A 22,406-nucleotide genomic window follows, 5' to 3' on the forward strand; every position below is an offset into this window, starting at 1 on the left:
ATGCATGCTGTTCCTGCATACCATTACGTATATAATACCTTATACGTTACACTACTTAATATACACATAATAAAATTTTTCGTGCATATTAAAAATATGTAAAAGAATTTTAAAAGAAAAATAAAACAATGTTTCAGAGCAATAGAGAAATTGAAAATACGTGACAGCAGTAACATATATCACGAAACTGGGTAAAAAAGCAAAGCAGCGACATTAAGAAGAGAAATAAGGAAGTGATATTACAAAGAGATATAACGAAGTTATATTAACAAACCGAATAACGAAAAAGAGTAACTCCGCGAATAACGAAGCATAGTAACTACGCCGAGTAAACTAAGCAGAGTAATTACGCCGAATAACAGCGAAGGCATAAATGATATAGGGGACTTAACAAAATAAGGATATACAATTGAAGAGCTTGACGTGTAAAAAATGTCTGTCGTTAACTTATACACGATGATTAGCCTTTTCATAAAAAAAATATATCAAAAAAGTGTACATTTTTTTTTGTATTTATATTATTTTTTGTATATTATTGAGCAGCGAATGAGAAACAAAAAAAAAAAAAAAAAAATGAAAAAAGAAAAAAATGTCTTAAATTTTAATAAAAAAGAAAGAACTGAAACTTGAAAATATTGATTTTAATTTTATATAATAAATGAGTCCTTAGAATATAATTGTATTATTTATTTGTTACTGACACACATTTTATAATTTATATGAAATTAACCGATTTTCTGTTTAAATAAGAAATTTTTTATTTTTTTTTTTAAATAATTACATGTTGATCTGATAATAAGAATTTACTTCTCTCTTTTTTTTTTTCATTGCCAAGATGAATGTTGACATTGCTTTTGATGGAAATGAGTACACATACAGTGGGTACTCAAAAAACTCACTGATAGAAGTAACTTGCTAAATGTGTATACATTTATGTATATATACATGTGTTTATATGTATATGTATATGTATTTATATATATATATACCCCCAAGTTAACGCATGTTGGTATGTACATGCATAACTCAAATCATACTTAAAAAAGGGGCATTTTCACATGTGCAGAAGTATGAATATATTCGTATATATACACATAAATATTTACATATATATATATATATATATATATATATATATATATATATAAATACATTTGTATGTGTATGCACACTGCTTTATTACACCTTGTAGGACAAAAATTACACCATAGATTATGAAAAGTATATACATTTTGCCTTTTTTACATGTTATTATATTTCCTATATAAAAAAAGAAAAATGTGCAGACACGGAAGTTTTAGCTTGGTAAGTTTTGCTTAAATAGGAACAATAGTTTTTTTTCATATGACTTAGCAATATGTATATGTAATATTATGATAAAAATAAAATTTTTTTTTTTTTTTTTTTTGATCTTTCAAAATAGGTACTTGAAAAAGTTTAAACATGTCATAATCAATGTAACTAGCAAAAGCTATTCACAAAAGAATACATATATATATATATATATATATATATATGCACATACAGAAATATATATATATATATATATATGTACATATGCTATATATATGTACATATGCTTATATATATGTACATATGCTTATATATATGTACATATGCTTATATATGTGGATATATGCTTATATATGTGGATATATGCTTATATATGTGGATATATGCTTATATACGTGGATATATTTATATATATATGTATGAATACATTTGTATGTACACACAAGGATTCATAGTATATTTCTTTTGAAGTCTACAAAAAAGGTTAGAAGGACATATTTTAATTTAATAAACAATCTCATACAAGATAAATGTGTTAAGGTAAGAGGAAAAAATACAAAATGTATAAAACAGATGAATTTTTTTTTTTTCAAAATTTTAAAATAACAAAAATTTATTATGTTATATGCACGGGGGCCAATAGAGTGTGCAATACGGTTGAGAAGCGAGATATTATCTACACATATTTACGAATATACGCAAATGTTTACATATATATATATATATATATATATATATATATATATATGTATGGGTATGGACTGTCGTGTCGTTGCTTTTACATACACACGTTATGTATTAATAACACTTCAGGCTTCACTGGGAAATAATAAAAGGTATTTAACGCATAATGAGCACTTTATCTTATGGGCATGGAAAAGAAGGGCTTTAAAATATGATAAAGAACAACTTGACAAATTTTAAATAAAAAAAAAGCATTCATCTGTGCGTCTGTCAGTGCTTCCGTCGGAGCACCCGCTTTTTTTTTTCTTTTTTTTTTTTCATTTTTAATTATTGATTTTTTAATTTTTGATTTTTCTATTTTTTATTTTTAATTTTCAAATGTATTACTGTATTTCATTTAATTTTATTTCCCATTTTGTGTGCAATATTATCTTCCTATTATGTACGTTGTTCCATCTTTTTTTTTTTTTTTTTTTTTTTTTTTTTATTGCACATGCTTTTTTTGCATTAAATTAAAATAACAACATTGGGTAACTTTTTTTTTTTTTTTAAAACTAGTTTTTAAAATTTACAATATGGAAATATAAAATGGTCGCATTAAAGGATCATCTTCAAACAAATTTTAAAATGAATGTATATTGGTGCGCCGTAAGAAAGGGAGAAATTAATGGGTTATGTTAAGTCGTTAAGGGGGTACATATATATATATACATATACATACATATATGTACATACTATAGGACCATTAAAGGTAACCTACTGAGTCAAGTAAGAAGCAGCCAGAGGAGTTACTAACGTTTATTGAAGTTTAATGAAAGTTACTACTTTTACATTTGAAAATGATTCCTGCGGGTCATTAAAGATCATTAATAATTGACTTTTAAATAAACATATAATTGTATGGGGAAGGGTAGGTAGTCTTGATGTAGGAGATTTCAGTCCTTTAGAGTAGTTAACTTGAACAGAAAAATGTTAAAGATATTGTGGGGGTTTTACCACCACCACATCCTCACAAAAACATTGTCGAAGAATTTACAAATTTAATTCCTTTTTTTTTTAAATATATTTTATCCTCTTCTTTTCCAAATAAATAAGCTGTTGCGTCTTCTATTATGTATGTATCAAATCCTAAACTAAGAAAACTTAATGCAGTTTCTTTAACACAATATTCAAATATAAATCCGCATATGTATACAGAATTTATATTTTTTTCCTTTAAAACGTTTAGTATTTTTTTATTAACTTTATCATTTTCAAATATGGTAAGACTTTCATGATTTTCTGTATCCGCTTTTTTAATAACTACATCATCAATGTGCCTAATTAATTTTTTATGTATCTTACATCCTAGTGTATTTCTAACACAATGGATAGGCCATACATCTATTGTTTTATTTAAAAAATTTAACTTGTTATATTCTTTTATATCATTTACAGAATTAACGTTTTTATATATTATTTTGCTCTTTTTTATTTTTTTAATATTTTTCAATACATCAGTCAAATTGAATATTTTGTTTTTTTTCAAAAAAGAGGTGTAATATTCATCTGGATGATCATCTAAGGTATTTGTGTCGTTTACTTCATCTCCATCGTCCTCCAATTCTTTCATGTCTGCTTCAACTACATGTACTTCATTTACATCATTTGTTTCCTCTTCATCAATATGATTACTAATTCCTCCTAAACATGTTGAACTTCCGTTTACACAGTTGAATTCCTGTTCGTTTTGTTCGTACTCATTTGCTTTTGCGCTACTATTCGACTCGCTATTTTTGCAAATTTCTTCATAAATTATTCTATGCGTTTTAGCAAACGAAACGTGTAACTGTGGGTGGTAGTCTACAGACAAAATGTGCAAAGTAAAGTTTGATATACCCTTGTTAGTTTTTTCATTCAAACCGTTTAAATGACATTCTTTTGAAAAATTATTTGAATTCATTATTACATTATTGCCGCAATTACTTATGTAATTATGATGTAAGTAATTCTCTTTTCCGTTACTGTTCCCGTTATAGCCATTAGCACGGTAACTATTATTATCATTATTTCCATCATTCCTGCCATTATACGTATCCTTGTGCAGTCCACTATTTATATGATTGTGTTCATTTTCTGAGTCTCTACCCAGAATAACCCCGTTTGCATTTTCTTTTACACTTTGGTTATGTACCCACTTGTATTTATTCAAATATTCACAATTCTTATCAAATGGAAATAATAAAATTTCGTCTTCATATTTTGCAGCATCTATATCGTTACAGCATTTATAATATTCGACAATGTTCTCATTAAGTAGTAAATCTTTTTTATATTCCATTACATTTTTACAATCTCGTAGTTTTAATAAATCCTTTTCACTACAATTAAACAAGTTAAGTCTTATGGAGTTAATTTTATATAGCGCATCCATATATTCCTCTTTCGAATTAAACGCCCCCTTGGGCAAAAAATCGTTTTGAGCGTCTACTATAACCAAACACTTCATATTACTGTGTTTTATTATTCTATGTTACTTTATGTTCAATGGGAAATTTTTTATTTTTTTTTCTTCTCTAATAAGTTAAATTTACTTTTTTTTTCTTTTTTTTTTTATCTGCTCCCTTTTTTCTTTTTTTTTCCTTTTTTTTTTCTTATTTCTTTTTTGGTATTTCTTTTTCCTTATTTCTTTTTTGGTATTTCTTTTTCCTTATTTCTTTTTTGGTGTTTCTTTTTCCTTATTTCTTTTTTTTTTTTTTTTTTTCCTTTTTTTTTTTTTTTTTTTTTTTTTTCTTTTTTTTTTTTTGGTTTTTTTTTTTTTTTTTTTTTTTTTTTTTTTTTTTTTTTTTTTTTTTTTTTTTGACCTTCCGTTTCTCCTTATTTAAAAAGGCATGTTTCAGCAGATATTATATACTCACATGTAAATAAATAAGTATAATGTGCTTTAATGTAATATATTATTATTATTATATGTAAGAACTCCTCTTTATCCGTTAATAGACCCCTTTTTCTGTGTCTATAAAAGAAAAAAAAAAAAAAAAAAAAGGCAAGCTCAATTTTTATTTATTCTTACAAGGTCATATCGTATTTACAAAATGAGAGATATTGCTACGTATTTACTGCACATTTAGCACTAAGATGACAAGAGAAAAAAGGAAATATAGTAGCAAAAAAATAAGAAAAAAAAAAAAAAAAGGTTAAAAAAAAAAGAAAACAAAAAAAAAAAACTTAATTTAAAGTCTTTAACTTTTTATTTCAAATTTTGTTTTCCCCATACACTACCCCAAACTAAATATTGTACTGTATTATATAAATACATATACATATATATATATATATATATATATATATATATATATACATGCAATTACGTGTAATCTTATAGGTATTATAAGCTAAAATTTATGTATAATAAGCCTGTTATGAAAGCGAAAATTTATTATATGACTAATATTAACATACATGAATATAGTAGCTGCAATTTAGATAAATATTATACCTTTGTGTTGATATATAAAAAAAAAAAAAAAGGAAAATTAAGAAAAAAAAGAAATAGTAGTGTGAACGTTCATTGAAAAAAGACTTAGATCGTAAATATTAAATTATCTTAATTTTTTTTTTTTTTTTTTTTTTATTTATTTAGCTTTTCAGAACAATTTTCTTTTCATGGAAAACAATACGTTTTAATTAAAATTTTTTTTTTTGATTTTTAAGATGATATTTTACCTAGTTTTATAATCAAAAAAGTTCTATCCCAAAAGAATTCATATAATAAATAATGTGTATATATATATATATGAATATGAATATGAATATATATTCAACTTAACAAAAAAAGTGGGGGGGGAGGCCCCTTTCAATGGTATTATATACAATTGTTACACCTTTTTCTGCAACCATTTTATTGGTTATATATATTAAACTTATTATTGTATATATATTTTTTCTTCAATATTAAAATCTATGACATGTAAAATTTTTGTTTAAGTCTCCTTTAGAATTATAACACTATCTTTTTTTTTTTAGAAGAAAACACTAGCAGTAAAAAAAAAAAAAAAAAAGAAAAAAATATAATGTACTCATTGCATTTTGAACAATTTCACTTTAATTTTACACTTAAATTTGTGCTCATCTGTTTGACGTCCCTTCTATACAACAAAAATGTTTAAGCTGAATATCGAGAAGGATTATTTTACTTGCTTTATTTTACATAATTTTTATAATTTTTCTTTTTCTCTTGCTCCATTGGGAAAATGAAATGCATAAAAATAATATAATGTTCAAAAAAAAATTTTTTTATCGGTTAAATTGATTACGCATAAAAGTCCTTATTACCGTAACATAGGACAAATAATTAATATGTTTCTAAGATATCAGTTTTTCTTTTTCTTTTTCTTTTTCTTTTGCTTTTTTTTTTTTTTTTTTTTTTTTTTTATTATATTTAAACTTTGATATTTCAAGTGCCTACTTTATGCTTGGTAAGCTCCATAAATTTTTGCTAAATTCTGCATAATGAAAAGAAGATGTGAAAAATAAATCTTACAGTTTACAATATAGTTTACAAACGCATAGTATAAAAATGTATATGCAAATGTATTCGTAAATGTATGAATCGAAAATTTATATACATATACATATATATATGTGAATGTGTGAATGTGTGAGTGCGTGAGTATGTGTGTATATTTGGGTATTTGCGCTAAGAGGGCGCTAAGTAAAAAGCCCCTGTGCAACTTCAATGAAACGAGTTTTCGCATTTTTACAAATAATAACAAGGAGATATTTTTAAATCCCCAGAAAATTTATGAATTTGTTTTTTTTTATTTTTCTTTTTTTTTTGTTACTCTTTTTTTTTTTTGTTATTTTTTTTTTTTTTTTTTTCCGTTTTTCCGTTTTTTCGTTTTTGTTATTTTATTGGGGAGGAAAGGTGGTAAAAATCATAATTATGTTATGAGAGAAAGATAACTATATTGTTTAAATTATTCGCATTAGTCTTTTTTCTCAATATTTAATATTTAAATGGCATGCTTTTTCTGTCAACTGATAATATGTAGAAGGACCATTTTTTTGTGCGCGTTTTTTCTTTGGGTTTTTACCCTATGTATTGGTTTAGGCTTATCGGTGTAAATATATTTTTTGCTGTAATAGTTTTTGTTTATGTCTGCCATATAAGTGGAAAAAAGGGAATAAGTAGTACGTGTGTGTGGGTTTATATATTTTTTATAGTAATATATACTTGTGTACATATATATATATATATACACTTTATGTGCATATTATGTAGCATATTTTCCGTAAGTTGTACAAGACCTCACTTACGATAGTTGTACTTAATGAATTTTATTATCTGTTCGTAAATGCTCTAAAAAAAATATATTTGCGCTTTTATTTTTTTTAGATGCAGAAAAAAATAAATAAATATATATATATATATATATATATATATATATATATATATAAACATAACGCCCGTGCAGCAATTATAAGGTAAAATAAAAAATAAATTTTTTGAAAAAAATAATAAAATTTCCTTTCCCCAAATGAGGTAGTACACATTATATTATAGTCATGAAATGGTCCCCTTTGAAAATTAAAAATTTCCTTGTAATGTTATGTAAATACATGTATGTATCTACATATATTATGTAGTTTTCTATTTTATTCCTTTATAAAAAGATATAAAGCAACATCTTTTACTTTTTACATAGCTTAACTATCGAATATGCTTTTCTTTTTGTTTCTTTTAAATTTAAAATGTATATATATATTTATGCGTCTATATATTTTCGATTCATAATTTCAAAAAAATTTAGTAAAAATACAACAAAAAATACGATTAGCACATTATTCGGTATATTGTAATATATGCGTGTGTACTGAATTCATTATTTTTCTTTCTTTTCACTATTTCTTTGCAAGAGTTATATGCATATGCTGCTCTTTATACTATATATATGTATAAAATTAAAAAAAAAAAAAAAAAAAAAAAGAAAAACTGCTTGTAAAATTGTAAATTAAATAAAAAAAATCCAATGAAAGGGGAGACTGTTGTAAGGACGCTGAGGAAATTTTCCACAAAAGGATTTTTGTTTCCCTAATCTATTCCTTACAAAAAAGAAATAAAAATAAAGTAAAATAAAATAAAACAAAGACAAAATAAAGAAAACAAAGACAAAATAAAGAAAACAAAAACAAAATAAAGAAAACAAAGACAAAATAAAGGAAGGATAAAAGTAAGAACTGTTTTCCTTTTCTTCCTTCACAAAACGCATGGTTTTTCTTTAATTTCCCTTGTTGACTTATTAGGAGCAAACAACGTTCAACGGCAAAAGTTCAAAGGAGTAAACTCCATAAGCTTTTATGGGTGAAAGACTTATCACAGAATGATCTAAAATTTTTACGCGACTGAGCATATATACATATATATTCATTTATATATATATATATATATGTATGTATATATTGTGTTTCTATATGACAGCTATTACAGTCTTATTTTCCCAGTCATATACTATTTATCTTTTAATAAAAAGATTTACACTTTTCATTTTTATGACTTCTTAAAGCATAATTTTTCCCTGGGAATAAGGAATTAAATTTTAATTGAACTTCACAAATTATAATATCTCTTTGATTATTTACAAAAGGGGAAAAAAAAAAAAAATAAATAATAAATTACGATGAATATTCTCTTGATGTGATATGCTTTTTTACATAGGAAAAAGACTTCATCTTTTATTTATTTATTATTTTATTTTATTTTATTGAAAATATTATCTTACTCTTTATATACTAAGATATATATATATTTTTTCTTGAACATATGGAATATTGAAACTGTTATAACTGTGTTATATTTTTTAATTTATTAACTTCTCACTACAACTGGAACAAGCATGTATGTACCTTATAATGTAGCAAATTTACCATTACACATGTATGACGCATGCGTTGTTTATATAATTACAGGATTATGCGTGTGTATGAATACCTAATTCTATGCGTTTGTATATTTGCTCTGAAAGAAGTACTCATAACGAATAATAAAATAATGAAAATTGTTTTTTTCACAGTGAAGCTGTTTATTTCTTGTATAGAATGGGTCTAATGATATTTCAAAATGTATGTTCATAAAATGAATGGAATATTTTTTTAAATAAAAAAATTTATATGCATATATTTATTCAATAGGAGAAAAAATGTTGTTTGTATGATAAGTGGGACAATAGTGAGGAGAATAAATATTTTTATTTTTTTTTTTTATTTTTTTTTTTTGTTACATTCTGTGTGGTTGAAGTATTTATTAAAACACATTGCAGTGTTCATTTATTTATATATTACATGAGAATCGCACTATATATAAAAAATGAAAAAAAATAAAAAAATTTTGAAGTATCATCTTTTCTAAAATGTTAAATTACTCTTACAACGTAAACTTACTGTGAGTACCCGGATAAAAAAAAAAAAAAAATTCGTCTGACGAATCGTAATATCTCACACATAACAAATAATACATGTTTTCCTAAAAAAAGTAAATTCAAATTAGGACCTTGGAATGTGCCTGTCGGGTAAGTTAAGCGAGATGAACTTATATTAAGTAATTATTAAAAAAATAAAAATAAAATAATTGTTTTATTATTAATAGAAATTAAGAATATCAATGCTTATAATAATGTCATCCTTAGTGATTAATACATAAATTATTTTCCAGCTTGAAAAAGTGCACAAATGAATGCATGTATATATACGTATATAAATACTTACACACAAACCCATGTATATATGTATTTATATAAGTATGTATATATGAATATATGTATGCATATATGAATATATGTATGTATATATGTATAAAATGTCAATATATGTTTATTCCAAAAAAAAAAAAAAAAAAAAAAATTATTATGTAATTAAAACCATTGTGATTGAACTTATCCGAATTATACTCTCATCTCCCTGCTCTAGTATGAATCTTCTCTTAAGGAATATAATAAAAACAAATGTACCAATTCGAACAATAGTTAAAAAAAACAAACAAACGTATATTAAACTTATGAAAATATTTACATAAATGAGTAAAAATATTTTATTATTTGTCGACAATTTTCAAATATATGTACTTTTGTATTTATTTGAAATTTGCGCAATAACATCAATGTATTGTTATGCATACAAGTATATATATATGCATATACATAAATATAGGAGCATATATATATATATATATATATATTTTTTTTTTTTTTTTTTTTATGTCCTTTCTTTAATATGCTCAACGCCCGACGCTTAAACACTGAGGGGGGTATGCATACGTATGCATGCTGGGCCTTTATGATGCTAAAAGCAAAATGACGTTATGTCGGTTTTTATTAATATTTGTTTAGAAGCGTACTATGATATGACAGTTTTAACCCAAAAAAAATAAAAATATATATATATATATGTACTTATGTAAGTATGTACTTATGTAAGTATGTACTTATGTAAGTATGTACTTATGTAAGTATGTACTTATGTAAGTATGTATTTATGTATGCATTTATTTACATATGCATGTGCCTATGTATGTATTCATATTTATACTTCCTTTTGAAGGCTGTAGAAGCGAGAAAAAAAAAATGAACGAAAAGTGTGCATCCTCTGAAATACTTTTTTTAATCTTTAAGCAAAAGCGAAGAATTTAAAAAATTCTGAATTTTTTATTTTTTTTTTTTTTTTTTTGGCTACAAGGATTTCAAAAAAAAAAAAAAATGAGAAGTGCATTTAATAAAAATATACTTTTTATTAGCTAGCTGAATATAAAATAAAAAAAAGGTGTGGGTGCATTAAAAATTGTTGTGTATTATTCTGTTAAGTATTCCCTTATTGTAAACGTTGAACAAGCCAAAAACCAAATTCTACATTTTTTCATTTTGAGATAGCTTAAATATAAAAAATAAAAAAAAAAGAAATAAAAATGGTAAATATTTTTGTTTCATATTAAATTTAAATATATGGTATGTATATATATATATATATATGTACAAATATATATAAATATATATAAATATATATAAATACATATATACATATTTTTATATATATTTGTATTTCTTTTTTTAATTAATATTTCTTCACTTTTTAACTTTTTCTTATGCATTTTCCTTCAATTTTTTTTTTTTTTAAATTCATATGAAAATTTATTTACATAAATTTTCTATTTTACATGTTATAATTATAACTATACTTTAATTTGTTTGAACTTAATTTTTTTAAAAAATATAGCAACCAAAATATAAAGTTAAAAAGTATACATATTCGTACGTAAATATGCATAAATAAATATACGTACAAATATGTATGAATAAATATATACATATATCTGTATAATTAAATAAATATATATATAAATGCTTATATAAATAAAAATACATATAGAAAAATACATCTATAAAAGAACATCTATAAAAGTACATCTATAAAAGTACATACATAAACGTACATATATATATATATATATATATAAGCCCATTCATACATTTCACGTATGCTCGTAACCATTTTTCAACCAACCCCTTAAGCACAATGCATCGAATTAACATATTCTATGTCCTTTTTGTGGGCCTGCTTGGCATGGTGCACTCGTCTTTGTATAAGGACCTCCTAATGGGTTTTCCTTATGGTGATGAGTATGATAATATGGTGAAAGAACCTCGTCATTCTATATTTAAAAATAAGAGATTCAATTTAGATATAAATTCCTTCGGAAACACATGTATTTTGAATTATAAAGAAGTTTGTGAAACTGCAAACTACAGCATAAACGTAAATCATGGTATAAGTGACCATGAAATTAAAGTTATGTTAGTACAAAAAGAATCAAGTGATATAATCTCAGTACATACTTTAACGGGAAAATTTTCCATTGATGGAAATGTATCCTTCCTTTTTAACAATATACCCTCTTTACATTATAATATAATTTTAGAAGTAGCAGATTTGATACATAATACAGATTATGATATAGGTGTTAACTGCTATTGTGAGGAATGTAGTGATAATGTAAGGGAAATAGACTTAAGTCTAATGGATAATCAGATTATACATAAGGTTAGAAGTGACAGTAAAAATAAGTTGACATTTCCACAGAAACCTTTCGTTAATGGACAATATCTGTTTAGTAAATATTTATTTTTTCATTCTGAAATTAATTTGAAGACTGTCGAAAATTATGATCAGCTATATAACAACTACTACGAGTTGGTTACCCCTTGTTCTGGTCTAATCATGACTCATTCAGAACAATATAATATCAATTATGATATGTCTTCTGTACATTGTTATCATGTATATTTAGTTAATAAATTCATGAAAAAAATTAACTCAAATGGTGGGGATAATGGCAAAAAAGATAATCTTAAGTTTGTAACTCCTGTATATATTCAATTTGACAAAAAGGAGGAGAATTTTGAAAGGATGATAGATATTATACACGATTATACTATTCCTAGTCTTCCTTTGAAATATGAAAATAGTTATTATGTTCCTAGAGAAACCAATGTTAGAGGTAGCTTGGTACGTATCAACACCAGTGGTATTTTTTCCCTTTCAAAATACATCTATAAAAATAATAGAGACAACAGAATGGAATATGTGCACATGTTCAGAATATTTTTTCAGCTATTTAAAAAGTTTAATAACATATCAGATGAACAAATGTTACAATATACTACAGGTTTACATTTGCAAAGGCATGTGCTCTCCTCAGCATATTATGAAAAGTTAGGTGATACCATATATGCAGAAGAGTTAGCAGTACTTTTAAATTCTCTCGCTTTTGAATTTAATGCAGATGCAATTGGACTTAATAGAAATGTTTTAATGATAGATGAAAAACAATTCGTATCCAAATATGGTAACGCATCATATGCACATATATTATATGATCAACTAGTGCTTAAACAGTCGCAAGGAGTATGTCTACTTATTGTGGAATCTATTGCCCATGAACTCAGTTCATACATAAATAACAAATTGAAGAAGACACATAAAACCATATGCAACACCTTGAGACGAAGTAACAGTTATTCCAACATAACTACCATGTTTTATACCTACGAATTGGATTGTAATATGACCCTATTTTATAAAGAACATTATGTAGATGAGGATATAATGATAAGGCAGCTGATAACTAACAAAACGTTATTGGAAGATGTTCAAGTGGAATTACTCTACGAAGACATATTTGAGTACGTTCTTATTATGCATGCAACGATCGACAAACGAGTTGTGCAAAATTTGAAAACGTACGTTTCTAAGTATATAAATAATGACTCAATGATTACCATAACAGTAGTAGGGAGAAAGAGTGATAGAACTGAGGCAAATATCGATGTTGAGCTTAAGAAAATTACATTTTCAATTAATTGTGCGGAAAATTGTACCAATTCTAATCCAATATTGATAGAACATAATTATGATTATGTATTTATAAGCACCATATGTGTGGAGAATAGTAACCTACGAACCATTTGTTTTCCTCAAGATGGTTTTTCATACATCTTTGATACTCGATTATTACGAGTACATATGATAAGTATTAACCCTTATCCTGAACCGGTGCTAACAGTGGATGTTCATCGTACTATAGTAGAAAACTTATATTGTGTTTTGTTTACCAATCCGAATATGATACCCCACGAAAATGCTCTAGTTAGTTATAGAGACAGCGTATGTAAAGAATACCTCAATCGCTGTAAACTTTTAACAACAAAAATATTCATTAAAAATGTAGTAGCACCAGCATCAATATTCGGAGTAAAGGATAAATTAAAATTATCCTTTTCAACCCATTTTGATGAGAAACATGAAGAAATGATACAGATTATTTATTATTCAAAGGGGAATACGATAAATGAACATAGTTATATAGTAACACATTACAGTGACAGCTTATATGTGAATGAACAAATGAACAAGATTGTTGGACAACGTAAAAGAGATCAATTTAAATTATCCTCTGGAGAAGTGGTAAATAACATGTTAATAGATGACGATAATTTTTATAAAAGTATATCTTCATTTCACGAAAAGGAATATAACATAGATATATATCATACTACAGATAAATACACCCTCATACAGACAACCAAATGGAATGGCAACGATTTGTCTTTATACCCGTTTGGTGAAATCAGTATCAATTATGAAAAAATAAAAACAAATGTATTTATGAAATTTTTACATAATTATATATATTACTATAATAAGAAAGAGAAATATGATATGGCTACATTTTCTCCATATTTTGTAAACGTATCTCCATATAACTACGAATGTTTGGGGGCCTATGCTTACTTGATGAACAAATTTAATATATTAGTAAATGACTCGTTGAACTGTGAAGCGTTACACATTATTATAGAAGTGTTACTAAAAGCAAATTTAGGAAAATATTTTATCCATAATAAAAATAAAATCCATCTTAATTTTTATAAACATCCTGGAGGAGATGCCCATACCGTTTTTGACATGGTTTATATGGAAATATATGAACCACATGCACCATTGGAACCATTTATCAAACACAAACTTAATGTAAGTATTGATGAAAATAATTTAAATTTACTCTATTCACATAGAAATGTTCAGTACATAAATAAGTACTTTTCAAATATGTATGTCCTACTATTTAAGGTTGCTTATCTGTCCAACCAATACGATTTTTATACTTTCTTTTACGACTTGACTGGAATTCGATTAATTGATGATATTGTTATGCAAAACTTGGATAAATTGGACGTTGAGGACCAAAAGAATATACAAAATATACACTCATTACTCAATCAGGAATACAAGATTTCCATTGCCAAACACACCGAGCCATCCGAAAAGCTTATAAACGAAATCTCGCTCTTGGCCGCCTACATAGTCGAGTTGACCTCGTCCTACAGAAAAAAGCTTACCCACGGCGATGTTAGCAGTGTTAGCAGAGACAGTAGAGGCGATCGGAGTACCAAGCAGGTAGCCACCTTTGCTGAAATAAAATACTTCGTGTACGTGAACGAGTTCAAGTACGGCCATAGCAAGAAGTACACGATAAACGAGATCATTCACAGAACGTCGAAATATAACGCCCTTGTGATTAAGAAAAAGATATTGTGTTGCTCTAACTTCGTTGATGAAGTTGAAAATGCGCTTAAATTTTTTATTTTATATAAATATGTCCTTAGCGAAGACAGATTCGTTCCTTCGAGGGAGACCAAGACGATTACCAAGGCGCATAACATAATACAGAAGCTTTTGGAACGCTCTATTCCTTGCATCGATTACATGTGCGAAGAGGGTAGCAGTAGTGATAGTAGCACTTCCGAGGGTGCTGGTGCTGGCATATCTACCCTAAGTGAGCTGAACCGCATGGTATATATTCTAATGGACCGATCCGGATACGTTTCTAGAAAAATACCGACGTCTTACATAGACCTTAAGTGCATCAACTTGGACATGGCGAACTACTATGAGAGCATAATTACCTCATTCAAAACAACATTTGATCTATATGGAGCATTGGTAACTATAACTATGAACAAGTTGTTACCTGATATAAGTATTCGAATAGGAAAAGAGATGGATAATTACTTAGTATACTTTTTGTTCAGAAATTTATCGGTACCATTTATGGGTAAAACACATAGAACAGAAACGCTAGAGTTAAGAAGATTATTGTTGTTAAGAAGTGATCCTATTGATTTGGACAAAGATCATGTAATGTTCAATATGTACGTAGATAGTGTAGATGGAAACTCTCTTTTTATGTTAGAAAAAATTATTTTTGTATCAAAGGGAGGTGATAAATTAGTAAAAGAAGTAAATGTAGAATATGAAACGTTTTTTGTTCATCCCCATAATATGATATCAAAAGAGGCATTGACAAATAAACATATTAGTGCATACGAAAAGTATTATAATAAAGTAGTAGGGTGTGATCATTATAATAATGGATTACAAGTATGTGCTTATCATCCAGCATATGACTATGAAGGGTTCACTCCATTCTATGTATCCTATTTAGAAAACAATCAAAGAAAAGATATATTATTTAAAAAAAATGAAGATATAGCAAACTTGATTAGCAATGGTCCGGTAACGTTATCTAAACGATATAACATACAGGTAGGAGGAGACCGTATGTTAGTTGATATATATAATTCTGTTCAAATTATAGCACACGAAATTGTATCCTCTATAGGGATAAATAATTTCGATAGCAATTTTTGTGGTACCTTACAACTAAATAACGGTCATTTACATACACCTAATGACAAAGATTCATTAATATCTAACATTTTTTACGACACGACTTATTGCTTAAATAAAGGTGCAGTATTTAGAAAAATTCTAGAAGTTTGCAAATTTAGAAAAGAAGAACTAGAGCGCTTATTTTCCATTGAAGAAAGTAATATATTACCATATCATCTGAACGAGAATTTTGCAAAATTGTTGACTCAGAAGGAATTGCTAGGCTTAATCTTTTACTTTATCTCTGTACCTCCTCAAGTGAACCAAATCGTAAGGGGAAACCTTATAAACTTGGAAATTTCGGAGCTTGTCAAATCCGGTAAACAGGGTGGTTATGATATAAGCAGCATAGTCGAGATTGAGAATAACGGATCAGTGAATATAGAAAGGAGCTACTTAACAAATGTAAACAAACATACTTTAGCCGCATTTAATACAGCATTTTACACACAGTTGATAGAACATATACAAAAATCAAATAAAAATAGTAATCATGTGTTAGTAGCTGATCCGAGTGCTGTACAGAATTACATGCAGAACTACATTAACAGCAACAATTCATGTAATAGTTTGATCTTTACCAACAGTGGACCTCTATCCCTACCGGAGGATGTCCTAACTTATAACAACCCCAGTTTTTCATTTATAGATGATAAAATATATATAAAGAAAAAACCAGACACATACTATGCCTTTAATAATTTTTTTTTATATGAAGGACAAAACTATTTAAAGGAGAAGTACCTAAGTGCTATACTTGTTTTATCCCCATACAAATTTGCATCAATCAATGATGTTATTTATATAGATATAATAGCCAACTCTTTCGACAATAAAAATCAGTTCGTACTGAATTGTTACCCACGTAGAAAATATAATACTTCTTTTTTTGAAAAAGCATATAATATACAGCCCAAATCGGTGTATTTTGTTTGTAAGAATTTGGCAGTTATGTACCTAAAGAATGGCCTGTATGAGTTCAACAGGTATTTGATTCAGTATAGAGAAGGGGGTAGTAGCAGCAGCAATGGAAAGGGGATCCAGGTGTACGAAAATATGCCCGTAAGACCCATATATGAAGTAAAAAATAATAATATAATAGTGCCAAATAGGGAAGATGTGCATATAGAACTACAGCGTGTAAACAATAGAAATAGTACAAATATAATTGAATATTTAATACATGTAAAGGGACCAGTTTCTCTACATTTAGATCCATATGTTGTAGTTAAACCAATATTTACACGTACTTCTTATCTATATAACACAAAAATTCATATTACTGATGATTATTTAACTTATATGTATCCTAGGAAACTAAAATATTCTGAGTTTATAAAATTGCCCATGAGCAAAGATCTTTTTAAAGATAAAACCTTAACATTACTGACTGTGAAGAAGAGTACGAGTAAAAACAACTTCACATACAATATTTACTCTTTAGCTGTTGTCAAGTCGCTCAACCTAACAAGTATAATAGTAAAGGACCTATTCAACAATGAATTTGTAATAAATGTAGACGAGGAGAAAGTGGTACGCGAGGGTGGAGTAAACACAGTACCAGAAGTAGCGCAGAAAGAGAAGGAAGAAAGTAGGAAAGAAGTTTCTCCCACTTTCCCCAAACCGGTAGATGCGGACAAAAAGGATAACCCGTTGGCGGAAAACCATACTGATGGCAATTATGATGATAATGATGATGATAAAAAAAAGAAAAAGGCCTGTGGTGCGTTCTTCATCTCCATAGAAAGTAGCGACTTCGACAATGGAAAAGGCAGCGGCAGTAGCAATGATAGAAGTATACCTACTTTCCAGGAACAGTACTTTTTCATGGTATTTTCTACGTGTGTAATCCGCGAAGGACTTGCGTCGCTAACCATTTCTGGGAACAGGTATCATTTCGATGTAGAAGCAAAGCATTTAATGAATGAAAACATATTCAATGAGATATACAAGAAAATAAATGACGAAGTGAAGTTATATAATGGTAGATACATTGTAAGTATAACAAGGACTGCATTTAGAAATGAACTCATGCCAGAAGTCTCAGAAGGAGAAAAAAAAATTATCGTGCAACGAGTAAACAAGGACGGTACATTGTACATAAAGCATAATATATACGGTATAGGAAATGAAAAAAATGGATTCCATGTAGATATTTTTTCAAAAAATAAGGACTTAGTACCAGCAACCAAAGAGAGAGAAGCGACAAAACCGTCTGTAAAAGCACCAGTTACAAATGAAAACAGGGGTGTGGAAACAAAGCCAAAGGATAGAACACCCTACCCTGTTACAGAAGCAGTAGTAGATCCAAAATCTAAGCCGAAGTTGGATCCAGCGAAAAAGGACAATACTAATACATCAATTATTCAAAGAAATTATATGAGAACGGTTCAATACATGATTAACATAGAAGGGACAACTACTACTGTAGCAGAAGTAGACAAACCATACATAAAACGATATATAATGATAACAAATTTATTATATTCTAGTAATTATAAAATAAACGTTATTAATGGAAATTATACTGGTATATGTGAATATGGGTTTTGTTATACAGATGAAGAATTTTTGGAAAATTTAATAGATGACAGAGAGATAGTAAATGGTACATTTAAAGTATCTATTGAGAAACATGTATTCTTAACAAAATATGATGAGAGTGAACCTCGATCTGAATCGAAAATACGTAGAGATATAGTCAAACATAGCAACCTTGTATGTTTGGTAAAAAAAGAATTCAGTTTGACTATCGATGGGTTGAGTTTAGAAAGAACTGTGGAATCGAAATATGCACAAATGGAAAAGGAGAAGGAGACGACTACGAGAAAGAGGTCTTATTATGCACCTACTAGGAAAGAACAAAAGCAAGTGGTACAACTAGATAATGATTCTCTAAACAGTAGGGATATAGTAGAATGGTGTACATACAAAGAATGGAATGTAGATTTAAGTAACGTAAATAAGCATAATGTAAAACTGATGGACAAAGCAAAAGAGTCTAGAACTAGTAGTGTATCTGAAGAGTTCAAATCTACGGTGGAAGGCAGAAGAATGTATCATCCTTTAGATAATGTGCCATATGATGAAATTATCACGCAGTATATTGACAATGATATTAATCTCTTCGAGGGAAGTACAGGTGGTGGTGTTGGTAATTCTAAGTACATTGTACAATTTGACAATATAAGGAATTACAGAATATTAAGAATTGGGGAAAGGAAAAAGAGCTACCAAGCTGGTAACAGGGGGCATGATGGTCATGTTGGTTCTACTGAAAACACCCAAAATTTCAACCATGATGAAAAACATTTTGCAGAGTTTTTCAAATTATTAAATAACAAACCGATGAATGAATTATACTTTTTGCAAATGGTAACTGAGAGAAACGCATTATTAGAGAGTAATAACGATATAGTATTAAATAGTTCACCTATATATCTTAATAGTAGTAGTAATAGCTCAACATATAAGGATGAAGGGAAAGGACAGAATGACCAATTTTTAGTTGAAATAATAGGAAGTGACGAAAATGATACGGGAATGTTATATACCGAAATGTTTATTGTCCATGGGTACTATTTAGACGAAGGAACATACTACATAGAACTTTCAAGGGGAATATATACAATTACACATGATTCTGTCGGACATAAAAACATTAATGTAAGCGATATTGAAAACTTGGTAAATATGTCCGGAAGGAAATTAGACGACGACTCATATGAAATATATGTGGAGCGGGTTTTAGCAGTTCCTAATGCGCAAGATGCTCTAGTTGGTACAGGTGATGGAAAGGATGAAAGAGTAGGAACAGTTAGAAGAGTTGATGACAAAGAGGATGGACTAATTTTCGATAATATAAGGAAAGATTTGGATTCAACTTTGGATAGAGAGGATTCAAACAAAAGGAGAAAAACTGAATTCCATGAAATTATTCCAGATCGAGAAAGAGAAGTTCATTTTAGATCTTATATTCACTTACATAATGATGGACATGGTAACAGATGCTCATTTAGTAAAATTATAGATGGAAAGGGAAAGGGAATAGCAGAAGGTAAATATTTCGTAAATGTATTGAATGGGTCCTACAATACAACCATTGTGCGAGGTCCCAAAATAGATAATTACTATATAAAGCTACTCTTGAATAAGACATGGACCTATGAAGATAATATTAGATCTGAATTTTATATTGACATTTTTATATATGATGACAAGAAAGGGGGAAACATAGCAGATAGTAATAATCATCTAGAATATGATGATTATTATGTTTCCATAAAACCATTAAGTTCTGATAATAAAGATATAGCAAATGAAAGAAATGTTGAATATGTAAAAATCCAGGGAGCTGGTATACGGCCTGGGGTGTATGAAATAGAAATGTCAGACAATAAATACAATGGAAAAGATGAACAAGGTAATGTAATGGATAGAAATTTTGCAAAAAATATTATGCTCTTATGTTATGAGAGGGCCAAAAATGGGAGATATCATGTAGTCATTATGGACCCCAAGAAGAGCGATTCTGAAGCAGTCAACAAGAACAGCGGCGTAGGCGATGGTGATGGTCTACCAGCCGATACTGTATTAACAAAAGAAATAAGCAAAACTGTTATGGTACAAAAAATGTACAATACAAAATGGAATAATGGACTACTAACTTTGGATGTAAAATTCACTCAAGAAGGTAATATACAAGATGGTATATACAATGTCTACGTGTTTGCAGATGGAACACAAAAATTTACAAAGATGATTGCAGGTCGAATGACTGAGTTCGAAGCCAAAGAGTTGCAAACGGCGCTCAAACCATATTTAGAATCTGGCATTTTTGAAATTCAAATAGTGGAAAATAAGTTAAAAGAGAAGGTTTCAAGAACGGATAGGCTTCACCGTAGCACTATCAGTGGGCGACCATACGATGGAACATCCAGTGTTACCTCACATCCTACAACGAGCTATGATCATCAGTCTAACAACAGCCATATATCATCTTTAAAGCGCTCTTTATTCCCACCAACAGATGAGGATAGAGTTATGACTCATTATCAAGATAAGGATGAAAATCGAAGCCTTAACATTTTTCATTGCTCTTCATTTAAATCAAGCAACTGCAGAAATATTTTTAAAAACCAAAAAATTGATTAGACTCTTCAGGTCCGTTACAACGTTGGTTTATTCGTACTTTTAAAAGAAAGCATTTATTTTGTTTGTACAAGTACACGGAGAAGGGGGGTGGACCACACTTACTACATATATATGCATAGAAAGTTAACTATATGTATATTGTTCACTATGTGAATTCTTTTATTTTAATTTGATAGCATTTTTGAATTTTATATGATTTAACTGTATGTCGAATGTACGGATAAATAGATACGTACAGGCATACATAGTTATGCCTATAGTTGTATACATACTTACATATACGCTTGCATATATATATATATATATATATATATATATTGCATATTACACACACACATCCCTATTCTCCCAGTCGTTAAGCATCTGTTGAGCAGCTGCTACCCACTTGCTGCATTATTATTTTTTTCAAGTATTTAATATAGACTTATATGTACGTGCCTATTTTCACCCACGTTGTATACATGTACACATTAATTTTTTATCGAAATTCATTTCATATTTATGTACATATTTTAGCAAATTTTTACTACAAAATTAATCCAAATAAAAAAAAAAAAATTTTATTTCTTTCAAAATTAGAAAATTTACACGCATATTCGTGGTGTCATTTGGATGTACCATTATGGGTTTAAGAATGCACTACAAGAAACAAAAAAAAAAAATATTGAACGCAGTTGTGAAATTTAAATTTGCTAATTTATACTAATGTACGTTTCTTTCTGGCATGAACATATTCACAGAAAATAGAGTTGGTGTCGATATTATGTTAATACCTATATGAGATATTAATTTACCGGGCCTTTCATACATGATATAAAAAATATATTATATATTTTTTTTTTCGATTTACTTTATAGAAAGTCTTTTTTTTTTTTTTTTTTTTTGTGGTAAAAAGGGCTTAGTAAATGGATATATATAAATATATAAATACCTACATACGTGTAATACGTATATTTGCGCGCGTGTAATTTTATGATTATTTGTTAACAGCGAGGTTGCGTTGAATGTCTTTTTGT

At 27.8% G+C, this 22,406-nt stretch overlaps 3 protein-coding genes across 3 annotated transcripts; 2 read left to right on the top strand and 1 right to left on the bottom strand.

The window, feature by feature from the left end:
- Window positions 1-835: 835 nt before the first annotated feature.
- On the top strand, window positions 836-2,217 carry PmUG01_08035500 (conserved Plasmodium protein, unknown function; the record flags this gene model as incomplete). The annotated part of the gene is made up of 5 exons (XM_029004520.1): window positions 836-907; window positions 1,193-1,305; window positions 1,424-1,457; window positions 1,765-1,833; window positions 2,107-2,217. The coding sequence occupies 5 exons, from the start codon at window positions 836-838 to the stop codon at window positions 2,215-2,217; spliced, it is 399 nt and encodes a 132-aa protein (XP_028861201.1).
- A 769-nt stretch (window positions 2,218-2,986) lies between these two features.
- Window positions 2,987-4,465, bottom strand: PmUG01_08035600 (nicotinamidase, putative; the record flags this gene model as incomplete). The annotated part of the gene is made up of 1 exon (XM_029004521.1): window positions 2,987-4,465. The coding sequence occupies one exon, from the start codon at window positions 4,463-4,465 to the stop codon at window positions 2,987-2,989; it is 1,479 nt and encodes a 492-aa protein (XP_028861202.1).
- Window positions 4,466-11,520: 7,055 nt separating this feature from the next.
- On the top strand, window positions 11,521-21,390 carry Cap380 (oocyst capsule protein, putative; the record flags this gene model as incomplete). Its single annotated transcript, XM_029004523.1, has 1 exon — window positions 11,521-21,390. One exon carries the CDS (start codon window positions 11,521-11,523, stop codon window positions 21,388-21,390), a length of 9,870 nt encoding a protein of 3,289 aa, XP_028861203.1.
- Between the last annotated feature and the right edge of the window lie 1,016 nt (window positions 21,391-22,406).

The sequence above is a fragment of the Plasmodium malariae genome (assembly GCF_900090045.1).
Source record: "Plasmodium malariae genome assembly, chromosome: 8".
NCBI lineage: Eukaryota > Apicomplexa > Aconoidasida > Haemosporida > Plasmodiidae > Plasmodium > Plasmodium malariae.